At 41.2% G+C, this 27676-nt stretch overlaps 1 protein-coding gene across 1 annotated transcript; it reads left to right on the top strand.

The window, feature by feature from the left end:
* The first annotated feature begins 816 nt into the window (after window positions 1–816).
* EGLN3 (egl-9 family hypoxia inducible factor 3) lies at window positions 817–27474 on the top strand. Its single transcript, XM_049898398.1, has 5 exons — window positions 817–1506; window positions 19209–19328; window positions 20839–20975; window positions 22136–22209; window positions 26543–27474. Exons 1-5 carry the CDS (start codon window positions 1150–1152, stop codon window positions 26572–26574), a joined length of 720 nt encoding a protein of 239 aa, XP_049754355.1. The 5' UTR covers window positions 817–1149; the 3' UTR covers window positions 26575–27474.
* Window positions 27475–27676: the final 202 nt, after the last annotated feature.

Below are 27676 nucleotides of genomic sequence, written 5' to 3'. Positions count from 1 at the left end.
ACATCATATTTTAGTTAGAAGCTTGAAAGTTAAGTGGATGAAAACATTCAACAAAGCAAAATATTTGCAGGGTTCAATCAGATATGACCCAGCAAGTATTTCTAAGTTGTGCACATTCTTCCTCGTTCAGAATATAGAGCCTTGGTTGCTGTCAGACTCATAGTGACCCTATAGGACAGAGTAGAACTGCTCAATAGGGTTTCCAAGGAGCGGCTGGTGGATTTGAACTACCAACGTTTTGTTTAGCAGCCATTGCTTTTAACCACTGCTCCACCAGGGCCCCTTGCACATAGTAGGGGTTAGAAAAATATTAATTGTTCATTTTAGTTAGAACTGGATTCCTCCCAATCTGTCGGTGACTTGAACTTCCTGACTTGGGTCAAACAGCTGAGGAAAGGGGATTAACGAAAGGCATCAGATAAAGATAAGAAAGAGACCTCTGTTTAATATGTATATTTGTTCCTGGTTTTATTATTTTATTTAAAAGCCTGTGAGGTGACCAGCCCAGAGTGTGGCAGTAAACTGCTTTTGATTACATTTACATTTTCCAAATTGGGATCCAGGTTTTTAAGTTTGTTTTGGGGTTTTAAGCAAAACAATATGCAAATATAGCATTCTAAAAATTCAGTCTGTTCTCCAGGTTCCCTCACAACCAACCACGGCTGACGCCTGGCTCGCCTGGATCCTTGGCCTTGGGGGCGGAGAATGGGCGGGGGTGACTGGCCGGGGGCGGGGGTGGGGGATGGGGAGAAGGGCTGTCCCGGAGGCGGGGCCGGGGCGGGGCTCGTGACGTGCCGTGTCGGGCCGGCTCAGGAGCTGGACTCACTCTTTCTCGGTCTCGGACCGCCGCCGCGGTGGTGGCTCCGCATCTCCAAAAAGGGCCCTCCGACTCCTTGCTGGGTCAGTCCGGCGCTGGATCGCGGGGCCCTGCACAACTCTTCACTGGTCGCTGAGCTAGACACCCCCCGCCCCGTCCCCAGAGTTGCAAGCAACTTTCCCCTCTCCCAGGCGCTGCGGTGGCTCGGGGACTGTGGTCGCGGCAGGTAGCTGAATCCCCGGCCACGCTCCCGGCGCCTCGCCTTCGCGCGCTTAGGTCGCTCTCTCCCGTGGTGCACGCTGGGGGTCCCCGACCTCGACTCTGTGGGCGAGATGCCCCTGGGACACATCATGAGGCTGGATTTGGAGAAAATCGCCCTGGAGTACATCGTGCCCTGCCTGCACGAGGTCGGCTTCTGCTACCTGGACAACTTCCTAGGCGAGGTGGTGGGTGACTGCGTCCTGGAGCGCGTCAAGCAGCTGCACTGCAACGGGGCCCTGCGGGACGGCCAGCTGGCGGGGCCGCGCGCGGGCGTCTCCAAGCGGCACCTGCGGGGCGACCAGATCACGTGGATCGGGGGCAACGAGGAGGGCTGCGAGGCCATCAGCTACCTCCTGTCCCTCATCGACAGGCTGGTCCTGTACTGCGGAAGCCGGCTGGGCAAATACTACGTCAAGGAGAGGTCCAAGGTAGGACGGGGGCTTTCGGGAGTCAATTGTACGCTGCTTTCTCAGGGCTGCGAGCGAACTTTAATTTTAAAACCAAGAAGTCAGTCTGGTTTGTCCCCCAGCTCCTCTGAGCGATAGTTCATGTTAAGGGCTCAGGTGTGTAATTATAATTACCTTCTGTTGACTTTAGAATAATGGCTCTGGTGGGGTGGTACAAGCTAGCTGTGTCTTCCGGCCCCATTTTAAGAGATGGAGTTTCTCAGAGACTTAAACAAGGGAAAGGGTATTATAAGAAACATTGTTCCAAGGCACGTGGGTACTCACTCTAAATGCCTGCTTAAAGTCACCTGATATTCCCCGTCATTGTGTTCAGAAGGTACCCCCGCAAATGCACTCTTAAAGAACCTGGTGGCAGCTGTAATGTAATCTTGCAGTGAGGGAATTGGTCTGTGGAGTTTGTCCTGCAGGTGTGGGAAGAGTTTGGCATGTAAAACGTGCAGGATCCACTTCTGGTCACCTCGGAGTGTTGCCTTGGCTGGTTGGCACCAGAACACTATAAGACCATCTACTTGACTTTGGAAACCCTCTCCTGGTGCTCAGCCCTGCCCCACCATCTCCCCTTTCCCAGCTATAAATTGAGGTGAAATCCATGAGAGAGTATTCAGGTACCACTAGAAAGAAAATGGTGTTTCTCAGGTTTTTGTTCAGGTAGCTGTAAGTGACTTCCTGGGTGGTAATTTATTTTGGAGACAAATAGAGGTAGATTGAAAGAAATACGGGAACATGTAGGTACCATGATGTTGTCGCATGAACATTATTTGGGGATAGCCTAGCTACTCAGTCTTTCTTCAGATGATAGCCCAACCCATTTTTCTAGGGGGCAATTCTGAATGATTTATGTGTTTTTTATTGTGGACTAGTCAAGGGAACTCAGAAGGACAGAATACTTTTACTGAAACACAATGAGGCAAAGCATACTAGCCATGGGAGGGAATTAAACATTCAGCTATGTACCACTCTTTAAAAATATATGTAGTATGTCTCAATTCAAGAAGAGTCCTGTGTTAAAAAAAAAAAAACATTGCTGGCTCATTTGTCCCGTAAGCTCTGAGGAATGCTCTTCGTAAAGAACAAGTGTAAAGACTGGAAATGTATAGAAGTGAAGGGGCCAAGGCAAGTGAATGGAATAGTGGAGAAATAGATTGTTGGTCACCTTGCAAACCAGGAAGACTTAGAATTCCTGAAAGCATTGATAATAATTGAATGCAAACACAGTGGATCTTTGAAGAAATTGCTGCTTTCTGAATTTTATTTTGGCTTGGGGTAAATTTGGAGTTGGCTGAACTCTGTAGAAGATTGTTGTTAAAGTGTTTCTTTACTCTTCTTCCCTCATATTGGTGGTAGATCAGAAGTTATTTGTCTTCTGCATAGTTTTGCTGTTGTACTAAAGAACCTTACCTGTCTCCTGGGGTGGGTTAGCATCAGCCTGGCAGAGGTGTTTATAGCTTCAGTCTGCAAGATGGCTTCTTACCAGTTTTTTAAATTTCTCTTAATCTCAGGTATTAAGAATTTTCCTCCCAGCCTTCTAGGAACAGAAGTTAAAATTAATTGGTAGAGAGAAGTCACTAATATTATTAAAGTTAAAAATTGTTATTTAGCTTTGACTTCATGGATTAGGGGTAGAGTTTCAGGCTAGACTTTAACTCGACAAATTGAATGAAAAGTACTGTGTACATCTGGGTAAGGGAAAAAAAAACAAATTTACAGACATGATTCTTCAACAATGGGCTATCTTCTGAGTGGAAAAAGTAACTTCGCAGCTAACCCTTTCTGAAGGTGACTGTGAATTGAAGTCAGAAAACTCGTCTTGTCCACTGAAGAGATGCGTTTGAGCAACATCTGCCCATACCCCAGATTTCCAGCTTTCCTTTGGCAGTTTTGGCACAATGTTTGTCATTCCTGCTCTTCAGACAAATCACCTCTAGGTTGGGATATTCCCTATCTGACTAGAACCAAATGTTGGAGAAGGCTGGAGCAAACAATTATTACAGTAAAAAAAAAAAAAAAAATCAATTAGTTTATATAAAGAAATCTTCTCAGTGATGTCTTGGGGCCTTGGGTCTCTTGTATGAAGCTCATTATTAACGCATCATAGAAACCCATTCCAGTTCTACATGATTTTTATTAATTTCAACTTCACTTAACCTTTCTTCATTAATTGTTTCTCTTCCCTCAACCAAGGCTGTTTCCCAAAGTAGTGATATGGACCCAGTTTCCTGCTGCACCCTTCAAATAGGTTTCAGTAAAAAGTAAATTTTTGAATGACAGCCTTTGTAAATTTATTTTTAAAATTTATAACTGTTATGGAAGTTTTCAGATATACATAAACATAGAGGGGCTGGTATAATGAACTCTCATCACCCAGGTTCAATAATTGCCAGTATATACACTTATTTTAGACCAAATGGTTTTTAGTTATTTAATTTCTTAGGGTTATGCTTAATCGTTAATGCATTCATCCTAATTAAACACTTTTTGTATTTTACTGGACTTTGGAAGGTCATTAATAATGTGATAATGCCTCTAATCTCAGTGAAGTGATTGCAATGTCACTGGGAATACATTAGTTATACAACACTGGATCTCAGATTGAAATTGTGAGTCAGTATAGAAAGAAATTTTAGAGGACTGCCCCCCCCCCCCAAAAAAAAAGTTGTTACCTGTCAGAATTTATCTACCTCCATTTTGTGAGAACAATCTAAGGGTACTGAAGAGACCCTCTGGGAAAGTAGTTTCCTATAATGTACAGCTGTATGGCGCCCCCTAACTTCAAGCATGATTATTGCTTTCAGGCTATCAAAGAATCTCTTATCTGTTCCTCTCCGAGAATTTAGACCATATCCAAGATAAATATTGGTCATAATTTGTTCCTTTTGCTTTGACTGCCTAGTTCTTGAAAATGGCTGTTTTCCAGAGAACGTGCAATTTATAGAACTAAAAGTACTTAGTTTACTATAGACGCACTAGTTTGACTTTTTGGCATTTTCAGCCCAGGAGGTTCAAAGAAACTGATAACAATAACTGCCTTTTATTGAGCAGTTTACTCTGTGTCTGGCACTGTGCTATTCACTTTACAAGTACTGTCTTACTGAATATTTGGCAAATTGGGTGCCAAAATCATTTGTCCAAGGTCACAAAGTTGGTAAGAAGCAGTTTATCATAGGGTTTAGGGGCTTAAACTTGGAATTACTAGCCTTGTGACTTTAGGCAAGTTGCTTGGTTTTCATCAAGTTTTAAAAGGAGGGCTAATAATACCTTAAAGCTTTGGGGAGGAGGCATTAAATAATTAATTAGTGATATTCACTAATTAAATAATGTACATAAAAGTCTTAGCAGAATTCTTAACCTTCATAAATGTTACATGGCTGTGATTTGAGGTTATAATGCAGATGGACCTGACTTTAGTCTCTGATCTGGAGTACTTTCAGGCTATCGGATAGTGAGGGTTGTGGACAGATCTGTTCTCTGAAAACAATACAGAGGAATAATGAAACAGTAAAAGGTTTATGAATAAAAGAAAATGTGATGCAAGATGTGTGTGGTGGGTTTGTTCCTCTGCTGTTGAGCAATAACAGTTTTGGCTCACCCTTATAAGTCAGGAATACTCATTACTTTAATGGACCTTATCTTAGTGGAGGCTCTTGGTTGCAAGCTACTTTCAGCAAAAATGGATAATGTACTGCAAAGATCAGGATTTCTCTCAGGACCCAAGTGCAGGAAATGCAATCAGGGTTTGCAGGAGACTGGAGCCAGGAACTGGGAACCAGAAAGTTGTCCGCATCCAGGACAGCTGGCATGTTAGTCTTTTTCTCTGGAGCTTTATGGCCTCCTTTCTTGTGTCTCTGTGCTTGTCCTCTTTATTTCTTCTTTCCTTTCAGTCCAGCTTTGGCTGCTGTTCCATGCACACGGCTAAAGATGGCTGTTCTATAATGGCTATAGCAGCCTTCAGCTGTAGTGCAGCAGGGACTTTTTTTAACTTGCCAGAATCCCTGTTTTCATTCCTTGGAAGAAAGTCAGATTGGCTCACTTTGGGTCTTGGGTCCTTGCTTGGGATGGGGTAGGAGGGCATGTGGAATCACATGTCATAACTATGGATACAGTTCTTGGAGAACTCAGAAGATGAAAATTACCCCAAGGAAATTACTGGTAGAATACAGCCTCATTAACAGTGAGGCAAGTCTCCGCAGTGGGTGAGTTTTCATAGTGCTCTTTGTCTATTTTGTTGAATGACACTTGGGAACAAAGAAGGTAGTTGTGTGTGTTCAACTTATAATTACTTTTGCTCAATTTTGGGCCCCTCCACCACTCCCTTCTCTGCTTCAGTGACTAGGGAAATCAGGGAGTATCAATTTAATGTGTTCATTCACACTGCCTGGCGCTGTCATAGACCTGCTCATGGGTAGGCAGAGGGAGGCTGAAAGTGATTATAAAAGCCACCCAGAGGAGTAAGCCGAGTGGAGTGGGGTGAAATAGCTGTCACCAATTTTTCCTTGTTGCGAGCTACTTTCAGCAAAAATGGGGTAATGTTTAAACAACCCACTTTTACATTCCTTAGTCATTTCTGTTTCTCTTCTTTGGGTTTGCTCATTTCTCTATTTTACGTGAAATGAAGAGGCAGAATTTTAATGGTACAAGTTTTAGAGTTAGAGAGGTATCTCAGAAAGAAATCACACCTGTCCAACCCCCCAATCATTTAGCAGTTACTAAGTTGTTTTTATATTTGGGAAAATGATGTCTTGAACAGGGTCTTGAGAAGGGCTTGTGGTACATATTGGGACTGAGGAAAAACACCAGACAAACTAGTTGCCATTGAGTTGATTCTAACTTGTGGTGACCTCATTTATTTCAGAGTAGAAATGTGCTTCCTGGAGTTTTCAAGGCTGTGACCTTACTGAAACCGGCTGCTATACCTTTCTACTGAGACACCCCTGGGTGCATTTGAACCATCAATCTTTTTATTAGTAGTTGAGTAACTAATTGTTTGCACTACCCAGAGACTCCATTGGGCCTGAGAAAAGGAGTTTTAATGGAAAGGGACTGCACTGGATGGGGTTGTACAATGAGCAGGTAGACTAGGGTACAGGGCCAGGGGGCAGTAGGTTAATTCATCTGCATCAGTATCTTATTTGAGAATTTTAAATATAATCTATCTTAAAATGGAATTAGGTAGCCAATCTGTGTATTCAGCTTTTGGGTATTGCAAAGGATTTCCCTTTTTGACCTTATTCACTCAAACAAAATGTGTACCTTCTTCTTTCCTGATGACTCTGTCTAGAAAAACTCCAAATGTTATAAATAACAAGCAGCCTTGCCTCTTCTAACCCCTTTCTGAAAACACACCACCTGTGGAAGATTTCTCTGCTGAAGCTTAAAGGTGGGGTCAACTTCTACTCCACCCTTAATTAGCAGAGTACATCTGAGATGCATCTCCACACCCCAGCATCCAGAACAGCTCACCCATGGACCACGTATTCTCAGTTTGGCAGTGCCTTTGACTCACCTTTGTGGCATCAGGTAAATTAAGTGAAATTTGACTCCTGCCCATTGAAGATGAAGCAGCTCGCAGGTGAACACAATGGAGATGGCTATTAATTCTTGTTAATTATTACAGCAGCAGACTTGGTAATTCCTTTGTAGCAGCAGCACTTTGTAGCTGTTAACTAATATTGCTCTAAGAAATGGGTGTCATTTTTCTCTAGTGTTTGTCAAACCCACATGCTCTGACAGTAATGATGGTTCAGATATATTCTGCTGGGCCACTGCCAGGGGTGCCCAGCGGGTAGCTGAATCCAGAGGCGCTGGAACTGTAAATACAACAGACAAATCATTTTATGATGCCAGACTAAGGAATTCAGCGTTGGCAGATTGCCAGGAGCTGTTGATTTGGCTGAAATTCAGAGCTCATGTGTCTGTTTGCCAAGCAAGATTAGCTAGCTTGGTTAATTATACATAGAATTTGTACCCTTTTCCCTTGATTATTTCAATTTTAAACTGGTCAATGGCACTTACCTTAATTTTGTATCTTCTTTTGATATTCATCTGTAGGTAAGTTTCTATTTTCACTTTTTGTGAGCTTCGTAGTGACTGAGTGTAAGAATTTCTCAACCCCTACCTTAACCAGAAGGAGCCCTGGTAGTCCAGTGGTTAAGCACTTGGCTGCTAACTGAAAGGTGGGTAATTTGAACCCACCAGCTGCTTTTGTAAACATTACAGCCTTGGAAACCCCACGGGGCAGTTTTGCTCTGTCCTATAGGGTCACTATGAGTTAGAATAGAATTGATGGCAACAGGTTTTTTTTGTTGTTGTTATCTTAACCAAATCCTGGCCATACAGATCCATAGGTCTGCAGCTGTATAATTCAGGCTTTCAGATCTTGTATTGGATTAATTCAGTACCTATGTACTGAGTGTCCTCGAACATAGAGTACAATGCCAGTACCCAAACTCACTGCCTTTGAGTCAATTCCACAATCGACTCATAAGGACCCTATAAGACAGAGTAGAACTGCCCCGTAAATTTCCAAGGCTGTAAATCTTTACAAAAGCAGACGTCCACATCTTTGTCCTCAGGAGTTGCTGGTGGGTTTGAACCGCTGACCTTTTGATTAGCAGCCAAGCGCTTTAATCACTGTACCACCAGGGCTCCTTACAATGCCAATACTTTTTATCAATTCAAGCCAACTTTCGATTCTCTAGGAGATAAAATACAGTGATCAATATTTCACAAATTCTGGAGCAAGTATGCCTATTTCATAGGAAATATTATTTTGTCCCTTCCAAAATGAGGCCAAAACAGTGACTATTAACAAACTACAGTATTTCCAAAATACAAAGAATCAGAGAATACGATAGTAGTCTTGATTATTTGCCAGTGGGAAGAGGACAAATGGAAAACTGCATTCCAGGTGTCAGCAAAAACAGGGGTTACTTGAAGCTATTTTCAGGATAGTACTCTTCTATCTGAGCATCGCTTGGAAGTAGTAAAGATATATTGTTTAAGACAGTTTGCACATCTTGAGCTTATTCTTTGTTCTCCAGGAACATGGAAACACAAAAAGATTCTGTCTGTAACTCTCCCCTTTCTCCTCCTTTTTCTACTTGTCTGTCTAGTCAAATCTGAAGGGACTATTACTCAGAAATCTCAATACCCCATACAAAATTGGTAGTGAGCCTTTCTTTCCTTCCTTCCCTCTTCCTCCCTCCCTCCCTCTCTCACTATGACTTCTTTCCTATGGGCTTCTTTCCTATTCCTATTTGTTTTGCAGGTTAATTTGAATGATTGGAGTGGATAAACAGAATCTTTGCAAATATGTTCACGAAATATCGAAGACCCAGGCAGGAGTGTGTGATATTAACGGTCAAAATTTGGCCTATTGTGTTATTTTAGTTTTATTTTGTAGATTCACTGTGGAATCTCAAGTTTAGTCTCTTTTAACTAAATTTTGTTTCTCTTGCTTAGTAGATAGAAATCCTTGAGGAGGGAAGTATTTTAAAGACATACTTAACTACAAATCACCTGCCTTTTGTTTTCAGTTCTCCCTCTAATTCATCTTAACATGCTTTTTTCAGAGTATGCTAGTCCCAAGCCCAATTCTACTCATGCTGTTTTCATGCTTTAACAAAACAAAAATACCACGCACCCTCCCCATTGTCTACACTTCTGTAAACTTCTTGGTGTGGCACTTAGGGCCTCCACAACTGATCCCAAGCTACCTTTCTAGGCTTAATGTCCCACCCACCTTCCATTCGCCAAATTAACTAGTACAGTTTACTAATCCCCCCCCCTCCTTTTTTTTAAATCATTTAGGGTGAAGCATTGCACAAAAACTCTTGGTTTTACCACAAACTAGCTGTGGTTTTACCACAAACTAGCTGTGGTTCTTAAAATTTGGCCTCTGGACTACCAACACTTGTAAATGCAAATCCTTGGGGCCTGCCCCAAACCTGTTGTTGTGTGCAGTTGAGTTGATTCCCACTCACAGCAGCCCTGTGTGACACAGTAGAATTGCTCCATAGGATTCCTAGGTTGTAATTTTTATGAGAGCAGATTACCAGGTCTTCTTTCTCCCGAGGAGCTGCTGGGTGGGTGAACTGCCAGCCTTTCAGTTAGCAGCTGAGCGCTTAACCATTATGCCACCAGGGCTTCGTCCTCAAATCTACCGATTGAGCAACTCACAAGCTCTCTAGGTGATTCTCATGGATGCTCAAGTTTGAGAACGACTGAAGGAAAATTAATGTAATGAAAGGAAGAGGCTAAACAGGGTTGATGCTGTGTCTTTCCCTAGTTTCTGTATGTCGATAGAATCAGAGTTTAATCAGTTGATTATGTCTGAGCTTATGCATTGCTAAAACTAAAAATACAAGTATTTTTTTAGTCCATTTGGGAAATTTTTGCAAAAACTCCATCTCATGTTAAATAAACACATCCACAGATACTATGTGGAACTTTTCTATTATTTGCACCGATAAACTTAATTTTCCAGAAATAAAACTTAGAACGAAATTTGGAACTGGTTCCATCCTGTTGTGTTGAGTGGTCGTTACTGACTGCGGGGTGTTGCTCCTCACTAGTCTTGCAGGTATTGTACTCGCAAGGCACCTGGAAGAATGAGAGAATCATAGTGATTTTGGATGAGCACAAACTGGAATCTGTTACATGCTAATGTCTGTCTTAATAACTGTGAACACCACACAGAAGCCTAAAGTGGTCTCTAGCCTCTGTTATAAGAGGGCTGTCCAAGGGAGAGGTAAGAAGGTAGAGGTATGGGGCTCTTTGGGGACAAACTTGACAAAGTGATCCAGCTTCACTGAAATCAAAAGTTTGGTTAGGGAGAGGTGGGAGTGCGACTGCCACTTACCTTTTCCTACACAGGCACATTGGGCTTTGATTTCCCACTTCAGGGTTTGGACCTGTATTTGGTAAGCCATGAGAAACACCTGAGAATCCTGTGTTGCGTTCTCTTGGGTTCGAAGGAATTCGTAGCCTCTCTGGAAATAATAGCACCTGTTTTCAGTTAACAATTCTTTTCCTGGATATTTGAGAAACAGTGTTTATTGGTGGAAAGGTCATGGGTTTGGAATTCTGGCCCGTCCACTTAGTTCTAGAATGTTCAATAAGTTATTTTTTGCCTCTGACCCTCGGTTTTCACCTTTGTAAAGTAGAATTTGTATCTATCTCGGAGGAACATGGGGACAATTAACTTAAACCTGCCAACTCAGAGCCAGGCACATCATTCTTTCTAGTCCCCTTCCTATTCCCTCAAACAGTTTATACGTTTGTCAGAAGAACCTTTCACCTTTTCTACCCCTCTAACAAGTGTTGGCTGGATTTCATCTCTCCTCTAAGCCACAGTAGTTCTGTATCCAGTGGATTTAGGCAGTCCCCGACTTACAATAAGGTTCTGTTCTGAGGACACTTCTTTGTTAAAATTATTGATTTTAGGCCAGTCGTTGCTTTAACTACCTAAAAAGCCCAATTCTGATCCTTGGTGATTGTCAAAATGCTCAAATGTTTTACCACATCTTTGAAATTGTTCACTAAATATTAGTCAATAAACACCAGTAATGCTTACCAGCTCATCTGTACTGAACAATTTCACATGAGTTTCATCACATCTTTGAAATTGTTCAATATTAGTAAATAAGCACAAGTAGGCCCATGCTTACCTTGCTTACAGGGTCATCCACCCCTGTTAAAAAAAAAAAAAATTTTTTTTTTTTTTTCCCCTGGTAGGGATCCAAAATTTGAAAAGAGGCTTTGATTCTGTAGGAGGGTACTGTGGGTTTGGGAGAGAGATAGATGCCAGCCATACCTAGAAGCAGAATCTTTGATGTGGTGAAAAATGTGAAATTGTTCGCTATAGATGATCTGGTAACAAGGTAAGCACCTTACCTACTACATAATCCATCCCTGGAGATATAGCCCTTCCTCATGTGCTATTTTGCCGACTTTCCATTATCATAGGCTTTAATGATCTTTATATCCATGTCTAGAATCTTCCTCACCTTCTTTTTTGGATTAGAATTTTCAGTGGCATGACTTCTTTTGCTAGACATATTGTTGAGGATATAAGCAGTGCAGGTATTACAGTTAGAGAAACTTGGCTTCAAGTTAATAACTGATGCTTCTTATGGTATGAAACGCTGAATAAGATCACACCGTAGGCCTGGTCGACAATGAAGCCTGGATCAGTGTCGTAACAGTGAAGTCACAGTCATAACAGCTGTCTGGCGCATGAACAGTTCAACTTTATGTTGTTAGGACTGAACAATGCCCAACTTTCTATCCATCATCACTCCCCACCCTGACATCATTTTAGACAACGCTGTAGCCTGCTATACAGTGGTATTTTGAACAGTACATCATAAAATTGAACATCCGCAAGTGAACATCTAAGAATGATAGCATTAACAAATTATGTGCTGCAGCATTGTATGTAGTACATACTACTAACAATAAGATGTACAAAAAAACAAAGAAAGCAAAAAAAAAAAATGGTTCTTAAGTGCGGTTTGTTGTAACTGCAGTATGTTGTAGATCAGGGACCACCTGTAATGCGGAGCCCTGGTGGTGCAGTGGTTAAGCGTTTGGCTGCTAACCAAAAGGCCAGCAGTTCAAACCCACCAGCCGCTCCTTGGAAACCCTAGGGGACAGGTCTCTTCTGTCCTATGGGATAGCTATGACTGAATGGGAACAGGTTTGATTTTTGTTTTGTTGGTTCCTACCTCATGGAATTATCATAAAGATTGAGGTAATATTTGTGATGTGCATAGAACAGTGTCAGGCACTATATTAGTGTTAGTTCAGTAAATAGACGTGGCTACTGAATTTCATGAGTTCTGACTCTACCCTGAGTTGCTGTGGGCTGTTTCATACAGCAGACGTAGTTTTCCAAGTGCTAAAATCCAAATGTAAATATAAGATCTTTTGTTGTTGTTAGTCGCCGTAGAGTCAGCTCCAATGCATGTCAACCTCATGCAAACAAAGAAACCCTGCCCAGTCCTGTGCCGTTTTCATGATTGTAGCACTATATCGGACACTGTTCTCTTGTGATCCATAAGGTTTTCTTAGGCCAGTTTTCAGAAGCAGATCTTCAGGTCTTTCTTCTTAGTCTAAAATAACCAAACCAAACCTATTACTGTCGAGTAGATTCTGACTCATAGTGACCCTATAGGACAGAGTAGAACTGCCCCATAGGGTTTTCAAGGAGTGGCTGGTAGATTCGCACTGCCGACCTTTTGGTTAGCAGCCATAGCACGTAACCACTAGCCACCAAGGTTTCCTGGAAGCTCTGCTGAAACCTATCCACCATGGGTGACCCTGCTGGTATTTGAAATACCAGTGGCATAACTTACAGCATTGTAGCAACATGCGAGCTACCACAGTACCACAAACTGACAGACAGGTAGTACATGTAAGATCTTGGTTTTCTAGAAAGTTCATTAACTTTTTTCCAGTATGCAGCAGTGTTTCAAGTTGATGATCTTAAAATTCATTGAGGATTCTAGATGAAGTGCTTTCCAGTTTTCTTGCATCTTAAGAATATTGATTCTAGGCATTTTTCATAATATGCTTTGATTGGTACTACTTTTTTTTTTTTCATATTTTACCCATTAATAAAGTCTTGACTTGCCAGTTGTTTTGAAGTTATGGATTCCTTCAAGCATTTTAGGATTACTTGCAGATGAGAATGTAAAGAGAACCATACTGAGTTCTCTGACAATCCTGCGGTCACACATGTCCCACTTTCCTTCTCTGTTGGGCTCGGAGCAGCTAGAGAGCTACAGGTGGCAGTTTTATTTTGCTGATAAGGCTGCTTTATCACGTCACAGAAAGTTAAGTTAAACATTGAGTCCCTGCTCCCATATTGCTTTAAGATTTACTCATGAATTTGTTTTGCTATGTAAAAACTTCTTGGTCCGTAGGATAACTTCCAGGGTCAATGACTTGTGAGCAGTGAGTCAGAGTAGGTGGCTGCTGCTGCTCACCTTCCCCAAAACCAGGAAATTAAAACGAGATGATATGTGTAAGGTGCCACCTGGGTACGCGGATCCTCAGGAGGTGGCAACTGTTCTTATTTGGGGAAAGGCATCAGAAAGGATATGGTTAAAATGTCTTAATGTCCTTAACCCTGGAGTTTGCTGACTTTCTTGAATTTCATAATTGCAAGGAAGTCCCTGTTGGAAACATTTTTCTGGTGACTGGGATAGTGATCGGGAGGGGGCAGGGTTCCCCAGTGTATGTTCCCTCCGTGGTCCTCCAGGCAGTGTGCTCGGGCGTGGGCTGGCTGCCACCCTCACGTAGTGCACGTAGCCCTGTCACTCAGCCAACACCCAGCTGGCCGAGTGCCAGGCCTCTGAGGGAAGGGCCGCCTTCCCAAACCCAAATAGCCTGGATTGATATGTCGCTGTTGCTGGGCCTGTTTACTGTGCCTAATTGTAGAGCCCTGGCTGAATCCCCTCCAAGGAAAGGAATTAACCACAATTCAGAAAGGAATGACAATAGTCTCTTACATTCCTGGGCTCAAAGTTTCTGTGGCTTCTTGGGGGAGGGTGACTCACTCAGAAGTTCATGCAGGAAGTACAGGGATCCCCTGGAAGAGAATCATAATCTAATATATGGTCTCTTAACCTGGGGTCTGTAGTTAGGCTTTACGGAGTCTTTGAACCCCCCGGAATTCGATGCAGATCTGTGTGCGGACACCACCAGTTGGTGTCAAGTCGGTTCGATCTCATGGTGACCCCATGTGTGTCGAAGTAGAGTTTTCAATGGCTGATTTTTGGAAGTAGATCTCCAGGTCTTTCTTCTGAGACAGTTCTGGGTAGACTTGAACCTCCAGCCTTTTGTTTAGCAGCCAAGCATGTTAACCATTTATACTACCCAGCATTGCCCATGTGCGTGGGTGGTAGTGCTGATGTTACTAAGTGCCATCAAATCGATTTCTAACTCACAGTGACAGGAGAGAACTGACCCGTGGGGTTTTCTTGGCTATAATCTTTATGGGGGCAAATTGTTAGATCTTTCTTCTTGGAGTGGCTGGGTGGGTTCTAATTGCCAGCCTCTCAGTTAGCTGCTGAGTGCTTAACCATTGCACCACCAGGGAGGTAGGAATAGTAGCCCTTATCTTTAAGAATCTCTGATACCTGGTAGAAGTATCATCACTGACCCAGGAGAACTAATCTGAAGGTTCTGTTTTCTGGGTAGTTGTTCAGATGCTTGTTTGGATAATCCTCAATCTAGGACCAAGTTCATGGTAGGAAAAACCAGGGCACTGATCAAAAAGGTCTGAGGATGGGTTTTAGAGTGAAAATGGCAAACACCCTGCCCTTCCAGGCTCTCAGTCCTCACCTGGCTAGGAGGGGCAGCAGACTCACTTCATCAGAGCAACTAAGAGCCAGATTATTGTTTTATCTTTTTCTTTTTTTCTGTTTCACTCTCCCCCTTTCCTCTCTCTCCCTCCCTCCTTCCCTGTAACCCTCCCTCTCTCTCTCTCTCTTTAACATTGTGGCAAAATATATATAACAGATTTTCCTTTTCAACGATTTTTATGAATACAATTCAGTGACATTCATTATGATTACCATGTTCTGTAACCATCAGCACTGTTTCCAAACGTTTCGTCACCTTTAACAGAAACTCAGTGCCCTTTAAACAGTATCTCCCCGTTCCCCCTCCCACCTGCCCCTGCTAGCCACTAATAAACTTCCATCTTTATGCATTTACCCATACTAGATAATTCATGTAAGTGGGCTCATACAATATTATTTCTGTTTGTTGCTGACTAATATTCCATTGTATGCATATATGACAGTTTGTTTAGCTATTCATCTGTTGATGGACACTTGGGTTGTTTCCACCTTTTGGCCATTGTGAATAAAGCTGCAGTGAACATTGATGTACAAGTATCCTTTTGAGTCCCTGTTTTCAAGTCTTTTGGGTATATCCCTAGAATTGCTGGGTCATATGGAAAATCTGTGTTGAATTTTTTGAGGAACTGCCAAATTGTCCACGCTACTGTAGCATTCTACAACCCCACCAGCAATGGATGGGCATCCCAGTTTCTCCACATCATCACCGGTACTTTTATTTTCCATTTTTCTGATAGTAGCCATTTGAGTGGGGGTAAAAGTGGTATCTCATTGTGGTTTTTATTTGCATTTCACTAATGAGTAATGATGTTGAGCATAGTTTCACATACTTGTTGGCTGTTTGTATATCTTCTTTGGTAAAATGTCTATTTAAGTCCTTTGCCTATTTTTTGATTGGGGGTTGGTTTTGTTGTTGTTAGGAGCCATCAAGTCAATTCCAACTCATAGCAACCCCATGAATGACAGCGTAGAACTGCTCCATAGGGTTTTCTTGGCTATAATCTTTGTGGGAGCAGATGACCAGGTCTTTCTCCTGCGGAGCTGCTGGGTGGGTTTGAACTGCCAACTTTTTGGTTAGCAGCCAAGTGCTTAATCATCGCCATGAGTCAGAATCTGTATGTGCTATTGTTGCTCACCCTAGTGTGTTATTAAAATTCTGTAAATTTCAAATATTAACCCAGTCAGGAAGTTTTGGCAAATGAACACCTATAATAAAGACATCCTCCTGATCTGTGCCAGTGTTATTGCTTGGCGTGTTTGTCACATAATTAAGCCACTCTGGCCATGTTGTTATTGTCCCAAAGCATTCCCCTCCTTTGTACACTCTTAACTCCCTCCTCAGGCTTGATGAGGCTTAGATAACAACTCAGTTGAAGTGATCAGTTTCCGGGGTTTGTTACTGCCCCATGCACAAATTGGCGCGGAAATGAAGCTAGTTACTGAAGTGAGGTTTGCTTCTTGGCGCATCCTTCACCTCATGGTTTGTTTTTGGCTGTGTCAAAGACCAGCAAATAGTTGGTAATGTGCCCAAGCCAAGACTTATCTGTGGTAATGGTCCAGAAAATGTACTGATAAAATTGGCCATATATAGTTTCACCAGGCCCATGGAGGCCCACAATGATTTCCTTGCATTGTTCAAACTTGAAGCATATGGCTCCAGGAATCGGGAGAGGGTAAAATATGCGCTCTGGCCAGAAAAATGATCTCCGTTCTTCTCCCTTAAGAAATCAGATACTTTGCTGGCATATAGGAGTTTTGTCCTAATAGAAAGCACCCTAGAATGTGCAGCAATTAGTAAAGGATATTCTTTTCTGAGGTTGTATCTGTCTTTTTTCAATGTTGTAATATAAGCTGAGTCCTGAAGCACGCAGCGCTTCATAATGCTCCGAAGAACTCTGTTGCTTTTTCCAGGATTGATGATTAAGTTGGGTCTTAGATCTCGGAACTTTATAGAAAAGAAACTGACCCTGGGACAATTAGTTGCAGAGTGAACTGGATGGCAGGCATCCAGACCACTGACCTTTTCCTTAGAGTAATGCTGTTTAAGAATATAAGATTATGTTGTCCTGACGGAGTACTTTTTCTTTTCAGGGCTTCACAGTAGGGGGAGGCTAAGATGGTAGGGAATCCAGCTATAATTGCTTGTGGCTTAAGTAACTTTCATTATTGACTCAGTGGTGGCTTTTATAATCCTGATAGCTGCTTCCAGGGATGGATAATTCCCTAGTCATTATAGGTGACTTCATTTATCTCTTCCTCTCTGGGTAAGCCTGTGCTATCTGTCTTCTACCAATCACCTTTCCCCAAGCCATTTTCTGCTTGGTGGTGCCATCATTTGTTAAATCTTGATTTCTGTAGACTCAAAATTCCGTCTTCTGCAAGTTGTTCAAGCTAACAGCCCAACTTCAACTCTAAGATGACATTGCATTTTAGGTGTTCAAAGGCAGGGTATGGGCATTGCTAGCTGAATTAGTGTATAAAATATGAGCAATATGATGATTTAAGCTTTAAGATCATTGTAAAGCCAAGTTACCATTCAGCCTTATTATTGTTTTAGTATGCAGTATGTATGAAACCTTTTAAAGCTATATCCTAATTCATGTCTTCCTGGTACTGGGGGTAACTTGGCAGCCATGGCATTAAAGCTGACTAACTGAGCCACTTGGGCATTATTTTAGGGTTCTACCCAACTGGTTATTGTATCCATGAAGCAGCTCTGTCATTTATCAGGAAATGTGTGGCCTGATTTCTACATGTATACTTAGAGATAACGAAAACCAAACCCACTGCCGTCGAGTCGATTCCAACTCATAGCGACTCTATAGGACGGAGTAGAACTGCCCTGTAGAGTTTCCAAGGAGCGCCTGGCGGATTCAAACTGCAAACCTCTTGGTTAACAGCTGTAGCACTTAACCACGACGCCACCAGGGTTTGAAGATAGGTTATCAAAATGACAGAAATAACTACCGATCTAGGTGGAATGTGAACTTACTTTTTAAAGGAAAGAGCCATTCACTGATTTGTTCATTTAATTATCAATTTTAAAATGGCCACCTCCTATGCGTTAAGCACTGTCCTAGGCATTACGGATACATTAGTGAACAAAACAGGGGAAAAGGCCGTGCCTGCTTTTTATATTGCAGGTTCCAGTATCGTCCCTGCATATATTGTATCCCTATAAAAATATTTAAAAACTATGTCCCTGTTCTATGAAGAAAAGAACTGGCTTGTTGCACTTTATTTTTTTCTACTCTCTGTCATAATTTTTCCATGGAACAATTAGAGAGGTTTGTTACCCTCTAAGAGTAATTTCCAGTGGGATGTTTGGTATGGCTTTCTACTTTATTCCTCTACTTGGTTAATACAGTTAGCACTTAGGCAAAGGAAGAGAATTTCAGGTTATCACCTGATTTGGTCATAATCAAGAAGAAGACAAGTATTGAGAAATGTATTAAGATATGTATGTAGCTTTTTCCATGAAAGGAATGTGACTGTGTTGTCTATGCTAACAAATTAGGGTGTAGCTTCCTCTTGACTCTTCTTTCCCCTTCCGTCTTAATCATTTTATTGACTAAGCCTGACTTTTTCCTCCTTCATGATTGTCTCTGTCCCTTTGTAAATGCAAGTATCTTTAGCTATTGTTCCAAGACAGCTGGTTTCCAATTTTAATAAGCATAAGAATCACCGGAGGCAATTGTAGAACAGGCAGACTCTCTGAGCCTCATGCCTAGCAATTTGTGGGTCTAGAAAGATTGGCAGTTTGAATTCACCTAGAGGTACTTCAGAAGAAGGGCCTGGTGACCTGCCTCCAAAAAAGTCAGTCACTGAAAACCCTATAGAACACAGTTCTGCTTTGACACACGTGGGATTACCATGAGTCAGAATTGACTTGACTGCAACTTGTAACTGGTATACTATACTATATATACCTCTTTCTTAATATTTACTTGCTGAAAGGCAACTGGTAGGATGGGAACCAGAATCTGCTTTTTCAAAAAGGAGAATTGAAGAAAGGCAGAGCATTCTAATGATATAAATGAGTTACTTTAAGAAAAACTGTCTGAAATGTTCTAGAGCTGTGAGAATATTGTTGAATCATTTTCCACTGGGCGGAGTCATAAGGTATGGCCTGGCTGTTAACCTTATATGCCGAAGAGTCCAAATTTAAATACCAGCAGCCACCTACAAATGTCACGAAGTACGCAAGAATACTGTGTTTACCAGGTTGTCAGTGTTTACCAGTGGGAGAAGATTGTCTCAGCTTTGCTAACCAACTTTCTTGGGATTTTTTCTTAGGCAATGGTGGCTTGCTACCCAGGAAATGGAACAGGTTATGTTCGCCATGTAGACAACCCCAACGGTGACGGCCGCTGCATCACTTGCATCTACTATCTGAACAAGAATTGGGATGCCAAGGTACTTTGGAACAATGGGAGTAGAGTATGAGGTTAGAAACTATAGGAAAAGAATCAGATGACTTATGGAAGAGCTTTGTGTTGAGAATAGCCCTATCTCCTGCTAATGAATCTTTCCTATTTCAGTTTCATGTTTTCTTTTTTTTTTTCCCCTATGGAACTAGTGCCAAAGTTGATGAGATGAAAATAATGGTTATGAAGTTAATTTGGGGGGGGGGGGCAGGTAGGGTGATTATATGTGTGTGGGAAGGGTTGAGTGGTTGATAAAGAGAGCTGACAGGACTCTCAGTGCAGAATAGGGACATGCACTCTTCCCTCCCAGCAGCAGCATTGAGAGAATTCCACAAAAATAGAACTGTAGGATATAAAGCTATCCCAAGGGAGGTTTCCCACACAGTCCTGTCTCTGAGGGTGACACGTCTCATTCATGGCTGCTTGCCATGGTTAACTATAGTTGGTGAATGCCAAAGGCTTTGTGGCTTATTTTTGTATTTTAGAACATATAGATAGAGATATGTAGTCTGGTTCCACGCTTACACACATTTGTCTGGACTTTGTGTGCTTTCTGAAAGCTAAGAATGATTTAGTAATCTGGGAAGTCAGAGAACTTTTCAAGCTTATTTGGCTTTTGAACCTTCTACATCTCCATTTCCTGTTAGTGAGGACAGACCCTGGCTGTCATAAAGCAATGCTATTTTATCTGGGGTCAGAAAAACTAAACCTGGGAAACCAGTGAATCAGTGAAAAAACTTGTCTCTTCTCCCTATTTGGTAACATGGCTGGAATATATCCCTTAGGTCTCCTTTAAAGTCTTGAGAGGTGCTGTTACAGGCAAGAGAATGACGTTATCAGGCTGATAACAATAAATTGTAAAATATGAAGTCATTCAACAAATATTTAAGTGCTGTGGAGAAACATTGGTAGGTGAGGCCTGAGTTCTGCCTGCATATGGTTTGACTTGTAGGACAGATTAGGTGTATGTTTAAAAAAGTAATTCAAGGAAGAGAGTGACCTATGTTATAAAAGGTCCAGGTAAGGTGGTCTGAGAGTTCAATATAACTTTCAGCAAATGAGGTCAGATAAGGAGCCAGTGGAGTTCAGAAGAAAGCAATAAATTCCAATCAAAGAAGAAGTTATGTGTGATGATTATCCTGTTAGTATTAAGCGTGAACCATAGGAAATTGCCAGGATTTTTTTTTGTGTGTCAAAAAACAGTCAAGTATCGGCAGTTACCTGTAGTTAAACTTAATAATAATCCATTTTGGTCCGTGGGCTTCATGACTGTGGGGTAAGAAGGCTTTGTCTGGTATGAGGTGAGTAAGGAGTTTACACTACCCAAGTTTGCAGAATGACTTTTATTTCATAAGCCATTGAAATAAAATTTGGTATAAAGTATGAGGTTGAAGTAAAAGTTTGTGGGTAATATATGCTTGGAGTAAAGTTTGAAAGATGACATTTTTCTAGAATATGTCTGAGGCCAGGAAATAATCTACCTTCTTTGTGGTCCTCAGCTGCATGGCGGGGTCCTACGGATATTTCCAGAAGGGAAATCTTTCATAGCAGATGTGGAGCCCATTTTCGACAGACTCCTGTTCTTCTGGTCAGATCGCCGTAACCCACATGAGGTTCAGCCCTCCTATGCGACTAGGTAATAGCCAGGGTCAGGTTTTTTCTGGAGAAGTTTATTGTGCAAACCCCAGTTCCCTTGTATACGGGGACACCCCACACCCCAAAGCTGATAGCAAACCTCTTTGGAGTTGTTAGAAATTAAAGGGGGAAACTTGGGGTCCTTTGGTGTGCAAAACAATGTCAGTTTGAAATAACTGTTAATAAATTGTTTTCTGTTAGCTGAGTGGATTGGATTATGTATTTCCCAGAGTATTTTTCTCTTCTCCCCCTTTCTTTTCCTTTTCCTTTTTTTAATCTGCTGTTGAACTACCCCTAAAGAATGTTGGCTGTCATATACGACACATGTCAGAAATTCTCTCTGGTGACTTTGGATGAGTCTATAAGTTGTCGATTGCAAGCAGAGAGAGACAGAGACCTTAAGAAAAGAAGAGGAATTTGTTTTCATTCTTTTCCTGTTTACCCTTCCCATGGCTTAAAATTGGTTTGGAGTCACTAAATCCAGGTCCCAACAATTGGAATTTTTTTTTTTTTTTTTAAATACAGTTTCTTTAGCACATGCATGTGAAGAGTTTCAGAGTGACAGCGTAATCAAATGAAAATCCTACAGACTTATAAGTGTCCCCCTCCAGAATGACAGATCGGAACCCCAGACACGAAATTGCACATATTAAATAACAAACTAGAATGTACCTTAGGTGAGCAGGTAACTAATTCCACTCCCAAAGCCTGCTCTTGGTTTATTTTACGAGCACAACAACTACATCTTGCCATTTGTGACAGAATTCCCTGGTGATTCCTACTTCCACAGTGACTGGCTTCACAGGAAAAAATTTGCAAATGTTGGTGGGAAGCCCTTAAAAAATCACATGCTATAGAAATCCCAATAACTAATAATAATTATAAAATGAAACTTTTTGAAAACTCGATCATGAATTCCCAGTGGCCGGCACAATGCCTGGCACATACCAGGAATTCTTAAGTGTTTTCTTACGTTCGAATAGAGTTGAAACTGGAGAAGTTTCTTTTAAGTTAAAAATTGAAGTGGACATCTAATGATAGGGAAACCTTTAAATGTTGGGTTTATAAATGACTTTAATATAAGATTTATAGTAAGTTATCTGTTTTTTTTTTTTTCTTTTTAGTGTTTCTAAACCTCTTCTGCCTGCTTCTCTTTCACAGATATGCTATGACTGTTTGGTACTTTGATGCAGAAGAAAGGGCAGAAGCCAAAAAGAAGTTCAGGAATTTAACTAGTACGTGTTTGATATTTTTCTTTGACTTTTGATCAAATCAATCCATGACTTTTATTCAAGATTTTATCTATATTCTGACATGCCCTGTCAATCCCAGCTATGGTTTAGCTTCATATGTAATGACATGCTGATAGTTTAATACTGAAACTCTGGCCATAACTGTGCTAGAAAAATCAGAAAAAATACAAAGAACACTTCCTGAGAATTCCCGCTGATCATGTAATGGTTTATAATGGATGGGAAATAGTTAATTTTTTATCAGTAATGTTAACCAATCAAATGTAATGTTAAATACCGTCCATGATTTTGTCATGTTGCAGGGAAACATAATGGAGCCCAGCTATGTTTTTTATTTATTATATTGTTGTTGTCAGGTGCCATAGAGTCGATTCCAACTCATAGGGACCCATGCACAAGGAACGGAACGGAACACAAAGGAACGGAACACTGCATAGTCCTACACCATCTTCACAGTTGTTGCTGTGTTTGAGCCCATTGTTGCAACCACTGTGTCAGTCCATCTTCTTGAGGGTCTTCCTCTTTTTGGCTGATCCTCTGTTTTACCAAGCATGATGACCTTCTCTAGGGATTGGTCCCTCCTGATAACATGTCCAAAGTAAGCAAGATGAAGTTTCACCATGCTCACATCCAAGGAGCGTTCTGGCTATACTCCCTTCAAGACAGATTTGTTCGTTCTTCTGGCAGTCTGTGATGTATTCAGTGTTCTTCCCCAACACCGTAATTCAAATGCATCAATGCTTTTCCTGTCTTCCTTATTCATTGTCCAGCTTTTGCATGCATATGAGGGGATTGGAAATACCATGGCTTGAGTTAGATGCACCTTATGCTTCAAAGTGATACCTTTGCTTTTTAATACTTTAAAAGAGGTCTTTTGCAACAGATTTTCCCAATGCAATATGTTGTTTAATTTCTTAACTGCTGCTTCCATGGGTATTGATTGTGGATCTGAGTAAAATGAAATCCTTGACAACTTCAGTCTTTTCTCCGTTTATCATGACGTTGCTTATTCGTCCAGTTGTGAGGATTTTTGTTTTTTTTATGTTGAAGTGTAATCCTTTCTGAAGGCTGTAGTCTTTGATCTTCGTCAGTAAGTGGTTCCAGTCCTCTTGGCTTTCAGCAAGCAAGGTTGTATTTCTGCGTGTCGTGGATTGTTAATGAGTCTTCTTCCAATCCTGATGCTGTGTTCTTCTTCGTATAGTCCAGGTTCTTGGATTATTTGCTCAGCGTACAGATTGATTAGGTATGGTGAAAGGATACAACCCTGACGCACACCTTTCCTCATTTTAAACCATGCAGTTTCCCTTTGTTCTGTTCAAACAACTGCCTCTTGGTCTATATACAGGTTCCACATGAGCATAATTAAGTGTTATGGAGTTCCTATTCTTTGAAATGTTGTTCATAATTTGTTATGATCCATGCGGTTGAATGCCTTTGCATAGTCTATAAAACACAGGTAAACATCTTTCTGGTATTTTCTGCTTTCAGCCAGGATCCACCTGACATTAGCAATGATATCCCTCATTCGCATCCTCTTCTGAGTCCAGCTTGAATCTCTGGCGGTTTCCTGTGGATATACTGCTCTAACTGTTTTTGAATTGTCTTCAGCATAATTTTACTTGCATGAGATTTTAACGATATTGTTTGATAATTTCCTCATTCTGTTAGATTGCCTTTATTTGGAATGGCCACGAATATAGATCTTTTCTAGTTGGTTGGCCAGGTAGCTATCTTCCAGATTTCTTGGCATAGATGAGTGAGCGCTTCCAGTGTTGCATCCATTTGTTGAAACATTTCAATTGGTATTCTGTCAGTTCCTGGAGCTTGTTTTCCCCAGTGCCTTCAGTGCAGCTTGGACTTCTTCCTTCAGTATCATTGGTTCTTGATCATGTGCTACCTCCTGTAATGATTGAACGTTGACCAATTTTTTTTGATACAGTGTGTATTCTTTTTATCTTTTGATGCTTTCTGCATCATTCAATTGTTTTTGCCCATACAAACCTTCAGTATTACAACTCAAGGCTTGAATTTTTTCTATAGCTCTTTCAGCTTGAGAAATGCCAAGTGTGTTATTCCGTTTTGGTTTTTTAACTCCATGTCTTTGTACATTTCATTATAATACTTTACTTTGTCTTCTTGAGCCGCTTTGAAGTCTTTTGTTCAGCTCTTTATCATTTCCTCTTTTCACTTTAGGACTCTACAAGATCAAGTTGCAGAATCTCTTCTGATATCCATTTTGGTCTTTTGTTTCTTTTCTGTCTTTTTAATGGCCTTTTGTTTTCTTGATGTATCCTTGATCTCATCCCGCAACTGGCCTGGTCTTTGGTCATTAATTTTTAATGTGTCAAATCTCTCCTTGAGATAGTCTCTAAATTCAGGTGAGATATACTCAAGATCATACTTTCGCCCTCGTGGACTTGTTTTAATTTTCTTTAGCTTAAACTTGAACTTGCACTTGAGCGATTAATGATCTGTTTTGCAGTCTGCCCCTGGCCTTATTTTTACTGATAACACTGAACTGCTCCATCATCTCTTTCCACAAATGTATTCAATTTGATCTCTTGTATTCCATCTGGGGAGGTCCACATGTATAGTCACCATTTATGTTGTTGAAGAAAGGTATTTGCAATGAATAGGTCATTGGCCTTGCAGAATTCTATTATGCGATCTCTGGGGTGTTTCTATCGCCAAGGCCATATTTTCCAGCTACTGATCCTTCCTCTTTGTTTCCAACTTCTACATTCCAATCACCAGTAATTATCAGTGCATCTTGATTGCATGTTTGATCAATTTCAGACTGCAGAAGTTGGTAAAAATTTTCAGTTTCTTCATCTTTGGCCTTAGTGGTTGGTATGTAAATTTGAATAATTATTGTATTAAACTGGTCTTCCTTGTAGGCGTATGGATATTATCCTATCACTGACAGCGCTTACTTCAGGATAGATCTTGAAATGTTCTTTTTGATAATGAACGTGACACCATTCCTCTTTTATTTGTCATTCCTAGCATAGTAGACCATGTGAGTGTCTGATTCAAAATGGCCAATACAGTCCATTTCAGCTCACTGATGCCTAGGATATCGATGTTTATGCATTCCATTTCATTTTTGATAACTTCCAATTTTCCTTGGTCTATACTTTGTATATTCCACATTCCTATTATTGATGGATATTTGCAGCTGTTTCTTCTTGTTTTAAGTCATGTCACATCAACAAATGAAGGTCCCAAAAGCTTTACTCCATCCACGTCATTAAGGTTGACTTTACTTTGAGGAGGCAGCTCTTCTCCAGTCATATTTTGACTGCCTTCTAACCTGAGGGGCTCATCTTCCAGCACTATATCAGATAGTGTTCTGCTGCTGTCCATAAGGTTTTTGTGGCCAGTTTTTTCAGAAGGAGATCACCAGGTCCTCCTTCTCAGTCTGTCTTAGTTGGGAAGTTCAGCTGAAATCTGTCCACCATAAGTGACCCTGATGGTATTTGAAATACCAGTAGCATAGCTTCCAGGATCATAGCAACATGCAAGCTACCACAGTATGACAAACTGAGAGATGAGTGGTGGATTTATTAAATTGGTATGGGACTACAACTTCGTAGCATTAAAACAGGGCTCATGTAGTATAAACTGAATATGATTTAATACCATTCCTGCCCTTCCAACTGATATTTTTAAGGCAGCATTTCTCCAAATGTGTTCCACGGAAACACTAGTCCTGGCAGGTTGGTTTGTGAGAAGGTAAGTTCCTGGTGCAAAAAAAAAAAGTGGGAACTGCTGCATGCTGTATCTCTGTCTTGAAGAGTTACAGTGCTCATTGGCATGTCAAATCAAGGCTCTAAGAAATCCTGCAGTAAAGAAACACAGGTAGCATTGCATAACCCATAACCCACTTGGAATGGATACCTATCAAACATCACAGCAAACACACTTTGGAAAGCCCTGTTAGGAGGCATTCTGTTCAACTTAGTTCTGTAAGATGTGAAGTATTTACTGGAGGCTGTTTGTTACATGGAGACCCTGGGTGGTGCAAGCGGTTGATGAGCTCAGCTGCTAACCTAAAGGTTGGCAGTTCAACTCCACACAGAGGTACCTCAGAAGAAAAGCCTGGTATCTACTTTCCAAAAATAAGCCAGTGACAACCCTATAGAGCACAGTTCTACTGTGATACACATGAGGTCACCATGTGTTGAAGTCAACTGAATGGCAACTTTTTGTGTGTGCGTGTGACATAAAACCCATTGAATCTGGTTCCTTACACTATAAAACCCATTAAATCTGACTCCCTACACTCTTCATTCTCTTTTCTGTGCCCAACCAGGGAAAACTGAATCTGCTGTCACTGAAGACTGACCAGAGCTCTGAAATCCGCAGGCGTCGTTCATTTTAGCAATGGTTCCTGAGTTGTTTTTAAGAGTTGAGATCTAAAGATGGCCTCTTCAGTGACTGGGTGACATGGAACTCTCCCCCCTGCTGGAATGCTTTGCATCGTTCACATCCCTGTCTTGCGTGTGGTACTTCGTGTCTTCTTGCCAAGACTGCATTGACCTTCAGACACTCTTTGCCAGATGAACTTTTTTGCTAACTCCAGGAATACCTGCAGACAACAGAGCTGGCCAGCGGTTTACTGATAGATTTTGGTATAACTGGCTATCAGAAGGAGAGCATGGAAGCACAGGGGAGGGAGTGAGTCTTGCTTGCACTTTATGTACACTTCCTGATTTGAAAAGAGGAGGTTGTCAAAGAAAAAAATGGTGACAGATGCCACAGAGAGGCATCGTTGAAGCCTTAACAGCAGGAAACAGAAATAGGTGTCATCTGAACAATTTCTAGATGTCTTAATCCAGGGCTGTTGGGGTTTCTGGAGAATTATCACAACCTAATGACAAATGACATTATTACCTCTAGAAAGGGCTGCTGTCACAGTCATCACTTATAAGTGTCCTGTGGGGCGGACATTCCTTTTTCCTGCAACCTGGGCTTTCTGCCTCTGACCATTTTGCTGAAAAGAGGACTTTCTGGTCGGAGATGAGAACACCATTTATTCTGTTTTCACTTTCTTACCAGGAGAATCTAATTCTTCAGTGGCTAAAACTAGATAGACATTAATTGTTTTAGATGGCTTTTTTTTGGAATGGAATTTGAATTTAAATCAAAGGAAAAAAAAATCTGCTTGGTAGTTTAGAGCCAACATCTGATAATGGTGATGAAAGATCTCATCTACTGATATACAATAAACATGTACCTCTTGAACCATTGAGAGGAACGATGGAGTTGGAATTGTGGGTGTTCCCTTTTTTTCAGTTTTCCTTCCTAATGAGCCTGCCCTACTTCTTGAACAAAATAAGAAAGAGCAGGGTGCTGTGTTTTAAAAAGGAAATGGAAATAAACAAACAAAAAAATCCTGAAAAGCTGTTTGAGTTCTTCAACATTGTCCCTAGCAGACTTTCTTCAG

This window comes from Elephas maximus, chromosome 10 (assembly GCF_024166365.1).
Source record: "Elephas maximus indicus isolate mEleMax1 chromosome 10, mEleMax1 primary haplotype, whole genome shotgun sequence".
Taxonomy (NCBI): domain Eukaryota; kingdom Metazoa; phylum Chordata; class Mammalia; order Proboscidea; family Elephantidae; genus Elephas; species Elephas maximus.
This window is presented reverse-complemented; position numbering and strand designations above follow the sequence as displayed.